We start from the raw sequence: 14,220 nt of genomic DNA on the forward strand, positions 1-14,220 counted from the left end.
TGTGCCCCTTCGATTCGCGCTCTCTGCTTCCTGTTTTCAGGTCGAGATGTGAGCTCTCAGCAGTTTCTGCCACCATATCTGGTGCTTGTTGTAAGTGCCTCACCATAATGGTGATGGACTCTTATTTCTCTGGAACCTTAAGCCCAAAATAAACCTTTATTTCTATAAGTTGCCTTGGTTATGGTGTCTTATTAATGTGATAGAAATGCAACTAAGACACAAATATAAGCGAGACCACACAGCATTTGATTTTCTGAATCTGATTTGCTTCACTCATGAAGGTCCTCCAGATTCATTCAAACAAGGCTGAATAGTATTCCATGGCACACGCATCACGTTTACTTCATCCGTTCCTCAGCAGAGGTCACTCTGGGTGCTCCCATTTCCACGCCCTGGCCCTTGTGAAGAACTGATGCGAGCATGAGCGTGATAGTCTCTATGGCGTACTAATTTCATGTGTTTTGCATACATACATGTGGTGATTTGAATCAGAAAAGTCACCTATAGGCTCCCGTAGTCCCCAGTTAGTGTGTTGTGTGATGTTTTACTCTTTTGACTTTTTGGGGGGCCCACCACCCAGTTCCCAAATCACTCACAGAGACTTACTCTTTTGTGTTTTGTTTTCCGAGACAGGGTTTCTCTGTGTAACAGACCTGGCTATCCTGAAACTAACTTGGCTCCATCCACTGAGTTCGCAAGTAAGAGACTGAGGCCTCTTGTCAACAGCTGGAAACAACCCAGCAAGCACAATGGGGTAACCATGCAAAGGGACCTCCAGCACCAATTAAGCCTCCCAGTGACAACTGTCACCTTTTAATGCAAGTTCTAATAAGACTCCAAACAACCTGGGTACGTTTCTTCCAAATTCCCGACCCACAAAAGAACGAGGTAATGTGTTCCTGGTTGTCTTGAATCACAAAGTTTCTGCTCTGTTACTGAGCAAGAGCTGACATTCTTACAGACCCAGGGATCCCATGTAGGAAAATCTTCTCTATACAGTATTTGTGTGCAGGGAGGAAGTACCCTTGTCTTTTCCATGGCCTCTAACCCATCTCTGTTGACGCCAAACACAAATAGGTAAATTATCAAACCTGAGGGATTCAACCCCCAAAGGAAAAAAATCTCACTTTATTTGTTGAAGAGGCTGTCCCCTTTATTGAAGACAGACCCAGGTCTTTTGAGAATGAAATCACTTTATCGTATCACTGCACCTGGGCCACAGAGATTTGATTCCCATAGAACTCAAAAGACCTACAGATCAAAATCGATATTAGATACAGCACTGAAAAAGTAATTAAGAAACGACAGTTTATAACACTGGAGTGTCGCCAAGCCGAGAAACATGGAAGTACGTGACTTTTCATAATGTTTTCATCAAGATCCGTGAGGTAGGTGGGGAGACCCAGGAAGCCACAGTTCAGAGCTCAGTTCTAGAATGGGGTTCTGGGGACTCAAGTCAGACTAGGGGCGTTCTATCGCAGGACCACCATCCCTGGGCTAAGGTAAATGAGTGCCCGTCAGCTAGGGCTGTCCTCAGAGATTAATGTGCACTTGAAAGTCTCCTGGAAGGCCACAAGGAAAGATGGCATTACTTCATCCACAGTGACGAGTCTCTGGAGTGCCTCACTCAGGGAAGTGACTCCTGTCCCAACCAGTCCACAGGGCACAATGTGCTCAAACCAAGTGAGGTCTGTAGAACAGTTCAGAGCCAGGCCGTGGGATGTGATGTGTCTTCCACAGCGGACTCCTGCAAGGCAAATCAAAATGTCTTAGAATAGCTCTACTTCCCCTTCCTTGGAGCCTCGGGATCCCGCTAGTGCCGAAAGGTAAGTGGGCTTGGACTGAGCCCCTTGGAGCCTGGACGGAACACAGACTGGGTCGGGGACTAATTCCACTGGAGGGTTGGGGGCGGGGGGGGGGTGGAGAGGGGAGACTGTGGTTACACATCAGCCGCTCTTATTTTCGAGATTCCTTTAAAACAGGGATTACATTGCTTTGGAAGTTTGATTTGGCATTCTGTCCTCCGTTGTGAGTCATAGGAAATAACTTGGCAATTCATGCCTGGTGTTTCTCCATCCACTAGTGCTGAACTAGAGGACTCTTCTGCCTCGGAATATTAAATATCCTTGAGGCAGGCAGGTCAGGGGTTTTCGGAGCCCAGAGTTTCCCGGGGTTGGCCCTGTTCCCGGCTCCGCCCCCGGCGTGCTCACCGATAGCGCAGATCTTGCGCTCGCCCAGCCAGACACCGGTGTAGGGTGGCGGCCGCGCTCGGGCTCCCCGCAGCCCCAGGAGCTCGCACAGGCGCACGGCGCACGCCTCCAGCGCCGCCACGTGGGTGCGCAGGCGCAGCCCTAGGCGCCGCAGGTCCAACACGGGGTGGCAGAGCAGCTGCCCCGGGCCGTGGAAAGTAGCCAGGCCGCCGCGGCCGGTGGCGCGCACCTCGGCGCCCAAGGCCCTCAGACGCGTAATCTCCTCGGGCGTCAGGCCTCCGCGTAGCCCGCCGGTGTACACGGGCCCCGCCGGCTCACAGACCAAGAGCGCGCCCGCCTCGGTCCCCGATGGGGCCCCGGGGCGAGGGTCAACCTGCAGCCGCCGCAGCCACTGCTCCTGCAGCGCCAGCAGGTCGGAGTAGCGCGCTCGCCCGAGCCACAGCAGCCGGACCGCAGGCAGCGGCATGGCCAGGGCTGCAGCGAGCCGAAGCCCCGCCTTCTGTCGGGCTCGGGGCGGAGACTCAGGGCCACGCCCATGAGCTGCGGTTCCGGTGTGGATTCAACTTCCCGCCTACTGACCGACCTGATCCTCTCATTCATTCCAGTGGTCAGTACGTGCTGCGGTCTGCAGGACATAGACCCCAAAGCGTGACCCAGCAGTACGCAGTGTGTGAGGAACAAAGATCCAGTTCTGGGAGCTTAGGTGTTCACAACTGACATGCTATTATTAAAGTTGTATACTGTTGGAAGAAAAAGTAAATAACATAAAAAACAACCAGAACTCAATACTATGCTGAGTTCCTCAAAAACTGAAAGGAAGATTAGTGTGCAAGGAGGTTTAGTGTGGTTTAGCGTGGGACATAGGAGTTACTTTAAGGTCTGTAAAACAAGCTGAGGGCGGTGGTGCACACTTCAGTGGATCTCTGAGTTCAAGGGTTCGAAGCCAGCCTGATCTACAGAGGGAGCTCCAAGACAGCCAGGACTTAAAAAAAAAAAAATCTGTAAGACGTAATGGAAGCAGGCAGAGGCTGTAGTTGACTCTGGTCGGACTCATTAGAATTATTCCAGATGAAAGCAAACGGGCAGAAACGCGCATCCTGCATTGATGAATCGCAGAAACAGGCTACCCCTAGGAAGGCATTGTTGCCTTTGTGGAGATTCCTTCCATTATGGAGGGCTGATCTCTGGGGGGAACTCAGGGGTGAGTCACCAGCAACCTGTTCCTCAAAGCTGAGGGAAGGACAGGGGCTGGAGACTGGAACATCAAGATTAATTTGTGAAAGATGCCAGTCGACCCAGAACCCCTTTCCCACCTGAACTTCATACAACAGAGCATGTGCCAGAAAAGCCACCAGAACTACCATTTGGAGAGGCAGGTTTCATGCAAAAGTCCTATAAAGGATCCCGAGCCTCATTCCGCGAGACTTTAACTTAGCTCACTCGCGCACTCCCATTCTTCGGGGGTGTTTTTCTTTCCTTAATAAGCAGTCTCTAGTTCTAACCCCGTCATGTGTCAGTGGTGCAAGCCTCTGACCTGGGACACAAGACCTCTGTTCTGCTCTGGCCACTAAGCATATCTTCCCCCCCTTTTCTTTATTCCCGTTTCAGATATTGGCCTAAAACCTAAGCCTGCTCCTCTGGCACTCTGTACCATCTCAGAAGTCTCCCATCTGTGCTGTGAAAGCCTCCACCTCCACCTCAAAAGGTGTGGCTTTCTCCCCGCCCCCTTGGCAACTAATGAGATTTTTCAACCTGCTTGTCTGATTGTTTTTCTCCCAAGTTCTAATACAATTCCACTCAATTTGTTTTAAAATTATCTTACTAAGAGGCTAAGAATCCAAAAGAGGGAACCCCGACTCCTCTGATGACACCAAGAAAGGAGCTGGAGCATAGCGCATGCTGTGGACTGGAGCTAAGATGCCCGGAGAAGGGGCGGGGCTCTTGAAAAGCTTGCCATCTCCAGATGCTGGACCTGGTGGCTACAAGAGCTGTGTGTGTGTGTGTGTGTGTGTGTGTGTGTGTAACAACTCGCTACACGATGGGGTATGTGTGGGGCTAAGGGTGGAGTATCTCAAACATAAATATGAATCTTCATGTAACTGGGGAATAGTCCTGGTGCAACTACCTGGCAGGAATGAAAATATACTAAAGAGACCCTGGTACCTTCCCTTCAGCTGTCAGACTACTGAAAGAGTGGACCTCTAGAAACAGGATTTCTCAAGGAGTCTGGTGCTGGGTAAAGGAAAAGACTGACGGGGGGAGTTTGTCTCCCTACAAGAGATTTCACACAGTCTGACTTTCTCCTGTATAATCTTGCAGGAGAGATTAGAGTCCAAATAATGATGGGTCAATGATGGGTGGACCACGCCCTGCCCAGGACTGCCCTCTGTTTAAACCAAAACCTCATATCAGGACCTGAGAGATAGACTTGGGGATGTGGAGGCAGAGGGAGGTCCTTGGGCTTCTCTGCTCTTCCTCATGTGACAGCGTTAAATCTCTTCTCTGCTCTTCACTTCTACACTGTCTGCTTAGCTGACCTAGAGCACAGACGGCCAAGCCTAGCTTATTAGAACTGTCAGGTCCCAGGCTTTGACTCTTGTTTGCTGTTGGTGGTGTTTTTGAGGGTTTTTGTTTTGTTTTGTTTTGTTTTGTTTTGTTTTGTTTTGTTTTGTTTTGTTTTGTTTTGTTGAGGCAGGGTCTCACTGTTTGCTCTGGCTGTCCTAGAACTCACTATGTAAATCAGGCTGTCCTCGAACTCACGGAGCTCAGCCTGCCTCTGACTCCCAAGGCCTGGGATAGACTTTGACTCTTAATATCTCCAGTAACACAGGGTGTGGGTGCGGCAGGAAGTGAAAAGAGGAAGAATAGAATAAGAATAACAGCCAGAACAAGGCTTGATGCCAAGAATTAACGAGGTGGACAGACTGGCATGGGGAAACATATATAATAGTAGGTTTCAGAGCAGATGACAAGAGCTATTGTGAGTCATCAATGGTGGGGATGTGGTTTAGAAAACAAACATGACATTTCGATAGCCCCAGGGTCTGGGAGAAAAAGAGAAATTGGGAAATGGGATTGCATAAAGCCCTGTTCCAGAGCACCTAAATAGTTACGTGTAGGGTGGGGAAAGCAACGGCAGTGATTTGGTTCCTGTAGAAAACGAACCCAGTGGTCCTGCCTGTGACGTGTCCTGGTGTGAAGCAGAATAAGCAGGAAAGCCAGGATCTGGGCTCATCTTTTGTCTCTGTCTACTGTGGGACAATCTTTTTATATACTGTAAAGAGTATCTCTGCCTAGGCTGCCTTCTGATTGTTTTAATAAAGACCCGAATGGCCAATAGCTAGGTAGGAGAGAACAGGCTGGACTTCCAGGGAGAGAAAGGAACTGGAGATGAATCCTAGTGCACAAGAGACACAGAATGAGTCCGACATACAGAATGGGGGGAGAGGTAAAAGTCACATGGCAGAATGTAGATGAAAACAGGTTGATTTGAGTTATAAGAGCTAGTTGGGAACAAGCTTAAGCTAAAGGCCAAGCTTTCATAATTAATAATAAAAGTCTCTGTGTCATTATTTGGTGGCTGGCTGCCCCCAAGTGAAAGTCAACTACATCTGTGACTGTATTTGTTCTTCTTTGGAAAGTAAATTGGGCTGTCAGGAGCAGATGAGACTCACTGTCATGCAAAGTCTTATGCCAGTAAAACATTTTAAATGCCAAATTCTATAGGTTTTGAAGTGTCTGAAGACCACCTATCTAAAATATATCTTTGTTTAATCTTGAAAACTTACTTAACATGACTTTAAGTTTGAGTGTTAGAGATGACTATTATCCTGCATTTCTTTTTTATAAGATTTATTTATTTCTTTCATATACAACATTCTTATCTGCATGCATGCCTGCACACCAGAAGAGGGCATCAGATCTCACTGTAGATGATTGTGAGCCACCATATGATTGCTGGGAATTGAACTCAGGACCTCTGGAAGAGCAAGCAGTGCTCTTTACCTCTGAGCCATCTCTCCAACCCTAACCTGTATTTCTTTATTATCCTAAATAGATTTCAAGGATTAAAACTTTACACTATGTTTCAAATGAACTGCATAGGTACAATATCTTAAACAAGAATAGAAACCTATATACAGTATAACAAAAATAACCTTACATTTGTATCAATATATGTTGAATTATCTCGAGTCGAGAAATACCAGGCTAGCTACAAGGTAGACCAAGTATATTTTTATTTATTATAAGGGTGCAAACTCACGAAACAGTAATGAGAAGTCCAAGCTTAGCTGTGTAGCAGGGGAACCACAGAGAGAGCGAACCCTGGGTGCCCAAAAGGTCACACCCCAACTTGGTTCCACCTCTTAAAGTTCATTGATTGACAGAGATTCCCCATCAAATATACAAAAATCTATACCAATGCAAAATATTTGAGACTAGTAGTTGTTCAAAAGTAGACTCCACAGTCCCCCTTTATCCCATCATTTCTATACTATAGCCTCCCTTTTTCACTTCAGAAAGAGATCCCTGAATCTAATCTTTTTCCTCATTTTATTTCTGACCATGACCAATAACACTTTGTAACCAACTCCCCTAAATGATGACAAACATCCATAACCCACCGAATGACCAAAAATCACCCCCCTCAACTCATGGGAATGTGGTCATTGTGTTCTCTAGACTGCTTCCTATTGTCTGAGGACACTGGTATCTTTAGGAAACTCTGAAAAAATTGGGGTAATGTTCTAGTCCTGGGAATGCTAGATGTTGTCTAGTCTCAGTATGATGGAAAATATAAAGCTTATTGGAAGTCTGGCTGTAATAGTCTGTGAGGCTGGACCATCTCAGTTATCAGTCTTGAAGCTGTTTTTGATGCAGACCTCTGAGGAAACTGCAGCAGAGGCACTCTCAGAGGCTGGACCACCTGGCCACCTGTTTGTATTGATGTCTGGCCCCCTAGTTATGTCGTATAGTTATTTCAGTTGGAGTTGCTGAGTTCCTTTGTGCCTACTGAGCCTTTCCCTTTCCCTTCAGCATGTGGGTGCATCCATCCAATGAAATTCTGTCCTGCTCGACACTTTGCCATCCGGTAATAGGTGACAGGAATTTTGCTAAATATGATGGCTCATCCCTGTAATATTAGCACTTAGGAAATCTAGGTAGTAAAATCAGGAACTCAAGGTCAATTAGGGTTACATAACTAGCTTGATGAGGCTAGCCTGGGCTACATGAAAACATGCTTCAAAAAAAAAAGGAAGGAAGAAACAAAACAAAAGAAAAGAAAACCCACAAAATAAAGTAAATGAAAGTGTGTTTTTGTCCTTGTCTTCAAGAAGCTGCCAATCTTGGGGCAGAGACAGACACGTCCACAAACAATGACAATGCAATACACTGAAGAAGGAGCCATGAACTTTGCCCTAAAGGATCAGGAAATATGTCTTCCTCAACAAGACAGATTCGTGAACATAACAGTCCCTGTCTCTCTGGCTAAGTCAGGTAGTTCATCAATCTGTTGGGCTAGTGATAGACAGGAAAGTGGGAGAATATTCTGAGACAATGTCTACAGAAAGGTCTCTCTGAGGAGGCTGAAGGCCAAACTGGTGATGACCAAGAAACATTCCAGGCAGGGAGAAGAACCTGTGTGAAGGGTTGGGGGCATTGATTGGCTGGAGAAATAAAGAGTGGGTGGATATTACTGTGAAAAGACCAGACCGCGGACAGCTCCAAAGGTCACTTAAAGGTCAGTGGTCTTGACTCTCAGAGCACCATGTACATGAAGCCTTGCCTCCGTCTTACTTCAAACCATTCAATCTTTTCTCCCCCAAGTCACTTTTGATCATGGTGTTTTATCACAGCATTGGAAACCCTGGCTAAGACACAGTGGTAGTGATTCATGTGGTGAAACAAAACTATAATTTATTATTTGTGTTTTTAATTTTCAAAAAACTTCGGTGTATCCATATTATCATGTGTTCTATAGTTTGCTGTGGTGTGTTTCCATAAATAACACTCAACTGTGGTGCCACATGCTCCTCTTCTTCCTGCCTAGATGTCTCTCCCACTGGGTTCCAGGGCCGTGGCCAAGAAGCAAGGTGAGGGAGAGCTGGCAGGGTGCTGGGAGCGGAAGTGATTAAATGTTGAAAGAGGGTCTGGTGGTTGTGAGGTCTGAGCCAGGATGGCACACTGGGAAGGCCAGGCATGAGGAGGTGAGCTGTCCCCCGGTCTGGAAGGAAAAAGGATGTCCGGGGTCAGGGATGACACTAGTGTTTGAGGCCATGGGAGAGAAATGAGGTATCTATATTAAGGAGGTAAGGTGGGTGGGCATTTCAGGATGTCCATTTTGGCCCACGTTGTAAAAATAAATATGTCTAGAAATAAATATGTATATGTAAATAAGTAAAAGGTTCCCCCACCCCCGCCCCCCTTTAACTGCACTTTTCTGCTCCACTCTACCGAGGACAAAAGGAAGCCTTGTAGGCTGAAAATGGAAACAAAGAGATTTTTAGATTCAGGCTGCTCTGGGAAAATTACAAATGAGGGCTGACGCTATCTTTGTTTCTTTTCAATATGAAAAATACCTTGCCTGACGTGGGCACCTTGCCACCATTGGGAGAACCGTGAGAATCCAGTTTGTTCTCAAAACAGTGCCACCGGGAGGTGAGGTCACAGGGAACATTGCTTTTCCCTGTGGCAGCGCTGACCAAAAACGTCTAAATGAACAAGTAACAGACAATGTGCTGAAAGAAATGGAAGTAGCCAGCTACAACTTCTGAGTTAATGCCATCATATCTGACCTGGGTGCCCTGACGCAGGTGATTTCTTGTTTGCATCTCTGTTAGTTCAAGAACAAAGTAGGGGAGTTTTCATGCCCTACAGGGGAGCTTTTATCACCCACACAGAGCAAGTCTATGAGTTAACCTTTTCAAGCCTTTGCAGAGACCGAACTGGGAGTTGGAGAAGGAAAGAAAACACTAACCTGAATGGTGAAGCTTAATATTCTAGAACTGAGCTCACTCTCTCACTCACTCACTCACTCACTCACTCACTCTCTCACTCACTCACTCACTCACTCACTCCTGATCCTGTCCTGCATGGGGAAGGGAGGGCCTAGAGAGGAATAGACTCAGACCCTGCTTTCATGGAGCTTGCAATCTAGGCTACAGAGGAGACGTAGGACCAGACAGGAAGGGAAACCATCTTGCCTAAGAACTGGGGGCTGAGTGTGTCATGCAGATAAGGGTGCAAAGGAGGTTAAGACCTGATCAATTTGTGGGAGTCAAAAACGGTTTCCAGAAAAAATCTGCTCAAAGGGTAAGGAGAAGTTTGTCAGCAGATAATAAGAAAACAATAGTACTGCATATGTGGTTGCTTCTCTACAGCACCCGGGCCCTGTTTTATAACTCTTCAGGTAAAGATATCCCAGAGTTTTGGAAATGACTGGAGCAGAGTTTCTCAAAACCTGGTTTATAGAAACTCCTGAAGGGGCCTGAACTTATAAAAGATTGTTTTAACGTCCTATTCCATTTTGATAATAATGCCAACTGAAAGCTAACAAGCCACAGGGAAAATGCTCGCCTACTCTGACATATTGATGTTACCTTCATTTCTGTGAGCATTTTGGTGCCAGATAACAGATCATTTGGCGCCTTGTTAACTGGGACAGCATCAGGAGATGGGCATGACTGGTATGATACTTCTATGCCAAGTGAAAGTCAAACAGCCGTTGTGTGGTTAGAGGGAAAACATTTTCAGGGATCTGGCCAGAGAAGCATGGTGGGAGCTCCCTGCTCTACACAGGGCTATGGACCTGTAGACTTTTGAAACACTTGGTCAAAGCTGTCTGTACTCAGAATATTTTCTTTCAACAAAACAATGTCTTCTTAGGCTCGAGTAATGGCTCAGTGGTAAAGAGCAAGAACTGCTCTAGCCAAAGACCCAAGTTCAGACTCCAGCACCCATGTTAGGCAAGCTCCTAACTGCCTGCTACTCCAGTTCCTGGGTATCTGGCCCCATCTTCCAGCTTGGCACTGCATGCATATGCACAAAGCCATAACTCTCTCTCCTTTATACATCAATTGAAAAATGAAAATAATATCTTTTTAGAACGATGCCTTTTGATTCATGGTACTGAAGATGTTTAAGTTATATAAGGTCAGTGATTTTACTTACTATTTGCCTTGTTGTGCAGATCACAAACAGTTTAGACTGGGTGCAATGAGCACAGGTGGACAGCTTAGCTCTGGCGAGGAGATTCTAAATCTCTCGGCTTTGCAACGCGAGCCATTTTACTCAGGACACACCCACCAGGAGTGAGGACGTCTCTTCAGCTATCTAGGGAACAATCTAGTGTTCCCTGGCTATGAGCTCCCACCCAGTGAAGTCACCCACACCTTCTCCTTGGCTGGGTCCCCAGGGCCTCCCTTAGGTCTTTGTTACAGTGAATGGAATTGAATAGAGCTAAGAGACTTGGACTCTGTCTAGCTCTTGTCCTGTGACTGTGCTGTTTGATTTGACAAGTCACTTTCACTCCCCTGGCCGCAGACTGCAAAACGGATGTTTGAAGAAGTCCTAGCAACCTTTAATATTCTACACTTTTTTGTTTATTTGCTTGTTTGTTTCTGTTTCAAGACAGGGTTTCTCTGAGTATCTCTGGCTGTCCTGAAATTCACTCTGTAGACCAGGCTGGCCTCCAGCTCAGAGATCTGTCTGCCTCTGCCTCCACGTCCTACCATCATCCGGCTAATGTTTTACACTTTTAAAGCTGTGGCCACAGTGACAGCATGGACTTTGTGGACAAATAGACTTCTGGCAGCAGGGCACTCCTGAGCTTACCCTTGCTGTACTGCACAATCACGAATTATAGCAAAAGACAGGGACATGGAAGTGAAACAAAGCCTGACACACGCATGATGCTGTTTGCCTTGAAAAATACCCTAGCCAGCTTTTTAAATATGAAGGGCGAGTCTTTTCCCTTTCTTCTTTTGTATAGTTAAATGTCTTATTATTTGATTTTATTGCCCTTAGTTTATGACCTATAGCACTTTGTCTTGCTCGTTGGTAATGTTTTAGAGGTTTTCTGTTCATTTGCTTGTTTTGTCTCTTTTACACTTTTCAGGTTTCAATTTTACCTTTGAGTGCATAATATGCAGTTATAATAATTCTTTTTATGTATTTCTCTGTATTTCATTCTAATTTCTGTATCCATTATGGGTCAATTTCCATCCAATTCTCCTTCCTATGAGTCATGTTCTTCTGCCTCTTGCATGTCAGCTTTGATTTGCTCTCAGTACTGGGATTTCTTTCTGTTTTGGATGTTTATTTTTGTTTGTTGAGACAGGGTCTCACTCTGTTGTTAAGAGAACGTGAATAAAGTGTCCCACCATAGCTCAGAATTGAGTATAATAAAGGGTTCTTTATTTAGGGTGGCAGACTCACAGACCACAGTCCTCTGCACAAGGGGGGGACAGAAACTGAATCCAGTGTCCAAGAGAGAGCGGGCGAGTGTGCATGTTTTTGGTACCTAAGGCCTTGCCCTACCTGGTCCAGAATCTCAAAGGCCATTGGCTAAAGGAGGTTCCCTAGTACCTCTATACTGCAAGGTTCTCTTGAACTTGCAGTGAACCTCTCAAGTGCTATGATTATGAGTGTGGGCCACCACACATAGACACACAGAGAATAAAGTAGATTTTAAAAATAATAAAAAAGATGAACTGAATCACTCATCACTTGGTTGGCCATGAGGACCAGATTACTGGTGACAGGAGAAACGAGACATCTCTTACAAGGTGGAGATCCGGTAATTAAAACTCTCACTGTGATTGGTTTGGGTGGAATGGCTGTGGAGGTGACTACACCAGTTGATGCAATGAATTTAGTATTTGGAAAGTCGTAATAGTCGATTTTCTGTTGTTATTACAAAGTCCCAAAAGCTGAGCACTTCATGAAGAAAAGATGTTTATTTAGCTTCCAGGTTTAGCGGCCCCACAATAGTTGGCTCTAGCGACAACCTCCTTGGCTACATCATATCTTGTGTTGGGCATCATGGCAGGAAGGTGTTTGAGAGGAGTTGTCCTGTGGAGAAATGGGAGGCCAGAATGGGTTACCTTATATCGTCTTTTTGGAGACTAGGTCTTGTTTTGTAGTTCAGGCTGGACTCAAACTCATAATCTTGCCTTCCAATGGAATTATAGGCGTGTGCTGCCATACCTAGCTCACACATTTATTTTCTTTATTCCAGTACTGGAGGTCAAGCTCAGTGCCCTGCATATACTAGTGAGTGCTCTACCACTGAGCTACACCCCTAATCCCTAATCTTTACAGTGATTCAGAAGATTAGGTGTTACCCCCTGTTGTCAGATAAGAAAACCTAGGACTCAGAGACATTTGAGTAAGTAGTTTGTGTTTACCCAACTAGTAAGCAACAGGACAGGGGTCTGAAATTGACTTTTTCTAACTGTTGAATTGACCTATGCATTTTCACTTCCCTTTTATTTCTTAAGCATACTTTTAGAATTAGAAGTGTAGGCGCTTATAAGCACTCGCTGCTTCCCCAGAAAATCAGAGACTGATTCCCAGCACCCACGTTGGGTGGTTTACCACGGCCTGTAATTTTAATTCCAGGAGATCAGATGCCCTCTTCTGTCCTCCTTGGGCTCCTGCACATAGGTGGCATACACTCACAGAAACACGTACATATAAATAAAAATACAACTTTAAAAGTGTAGTATATTGTTTTCACAGGTCAAACACAAAGCAGTATTAACACGTTAGCCATTCCCCCTTCTCTTGCCACCGTGCCTGTTTTACCCCTAACTAAGCAACGTGAGCACTGTGTTTTATGACTTGCCACACTTTTGCTAATACAGACGTAAAATCCCAAAAAGGGTTTTCGTTGCTGTTACTGATTTAAGAAATCTGCTCTCACCTATCACGGCATCACAGCTATGGTTCCTAGGTTCCACATAGTTTGTTTAAGACACATTGAGGCAGATTTGATTTGCCTTTTGAATAGCTAGGTCATGTCCATGGTATAAGACAGATGTACAGAAGTCTATTCAAATGTGTTCCTGCTATTAGGAGCCCAGGTCATTTCCAATTTTGTCACCATAAGCAATGTTCTCATGAATATCCCTGAAGCTTTACTTTCAGGTAATGATACTTTTGTTCTAGTAATATATAGGTTAAAAGGAGATATGTCTGGTCCAATGTAGTTTACATTTTGAAACGTAATGGATTGTTCTGGAATACTTTCTAGATAATTATAGTACAACACTATGTCTCCACCCATAGTAGGGAATGTTGTTCACTTCTTCACTCAACAATAGTGGGGTTCAGAACATGATGTCCCCAAACACAGCACCTTGTGGCAGAGTTTTCCTGTCCCAACTGCCTGGTCACAAATATACACACAAGTGTTTTTATTAATTAATTAATTATTTACAAATGCTCAGCTAATACCTCAGGCTTATTATTAACTAGCTCTTACTTTGAAATTAACCGATTTCTATTAATCTATGTATTGCCACGTGGCTCATGGCTTTACTGGTCCTCTGGCATCTTGCTTCTTGGGTGGTTTGCTGGCATCTCTCCGACTCAGCCCTTCTTCATCCCAGTCCTCGGTTTGATTGTCCCACCTAACTTTATCTTGCATTAGTATAGGCCAAACAGCTTTTATTAACCAATGAGAGTAACACATATTCACAGCATACAGAAGGATTATCCCACAGCAACCATGCATTTGAGATGGCAGGAACAAGAATGTTCTTACAGCCATCTTCTCAGAATCATGCCATGAAAGCTGACCTCACTCTAAGGCAGGCCTTGAGAGCCTTGCTTGAAAGGAGCCCATCCTGCAGCAACTAAGAGAAAAGAGAACAAATGGCCACAGAGGAGAGTCTGAACAATGGGTCTTGCTACATCACCTCCCAGCATATTACCATGGATGATTCTCTCACACACTAATACTTCTCTGTGAATGCTTCTTCACCAGCATCAGAAACACATACAT

The 14,220-nt window shown here is 45.3% G+C and overlaps 2 protein-coding genes across 2 annotated transcripts in view; one reads left to right on the top strand and one right to left on the bottom strand.

Moving 5' to 3' along the window:
• Positions 1 to 1,078: 1,078 nt before the first annotated feature.
• Lipt2 (lipoyl(octanoyl) transferase 2) lies at positions 1,079 to 2,701 on the bottom strand. The gene is made up of 2 exons (XM_048435317.3): positions 2,211 to 2,701; positions 1,079 to 1,747 (listed from the first exon to the last, which is right to left on the bottom strand). The coding sequence occupies exons 1-2, from the start codon at positions 2,674 to 2,676 to the stop codon at positions 1,518 to 1,520; spliced, it is 696 nt and encodes a 231-aa protein (XP_048291274.2). The 5' UTR covers positions 2,677 to 2,701; the 3' UTR covers positions 1,079 to 1,517.
• Pold3 (DNA polymerase delta 3, accessory subunit) overlaps positions 1,692 to 14,220 on the top strand; it is a 62,724-nt gene continuing 50,195 nt past the window's right edge. Inside the window, exon 1 of the mRNA XM_085682928.2 lies at positions 1,692 to 1,826. The gene's annotated coding sequence lies outside the window, so the exon portion shown is untranslated. The remainder of the gene's footprint in view (positions 1,827 to 14,220) is intronic.

This window comes from Myodes glareolus, chromosome 24, assembly GCF_982192425.1.
Source record: "Myodes glareolus chromosome 24, mMyoGla1.1, whole genome shotgun sequence".
In the NCBI taxonomy this organism is placed as follows: Eukaryota; Metazoa; Chordata; class Mammalia; order Rodentia; family Cricetidae; genus Myodes; species Myodes glareolus.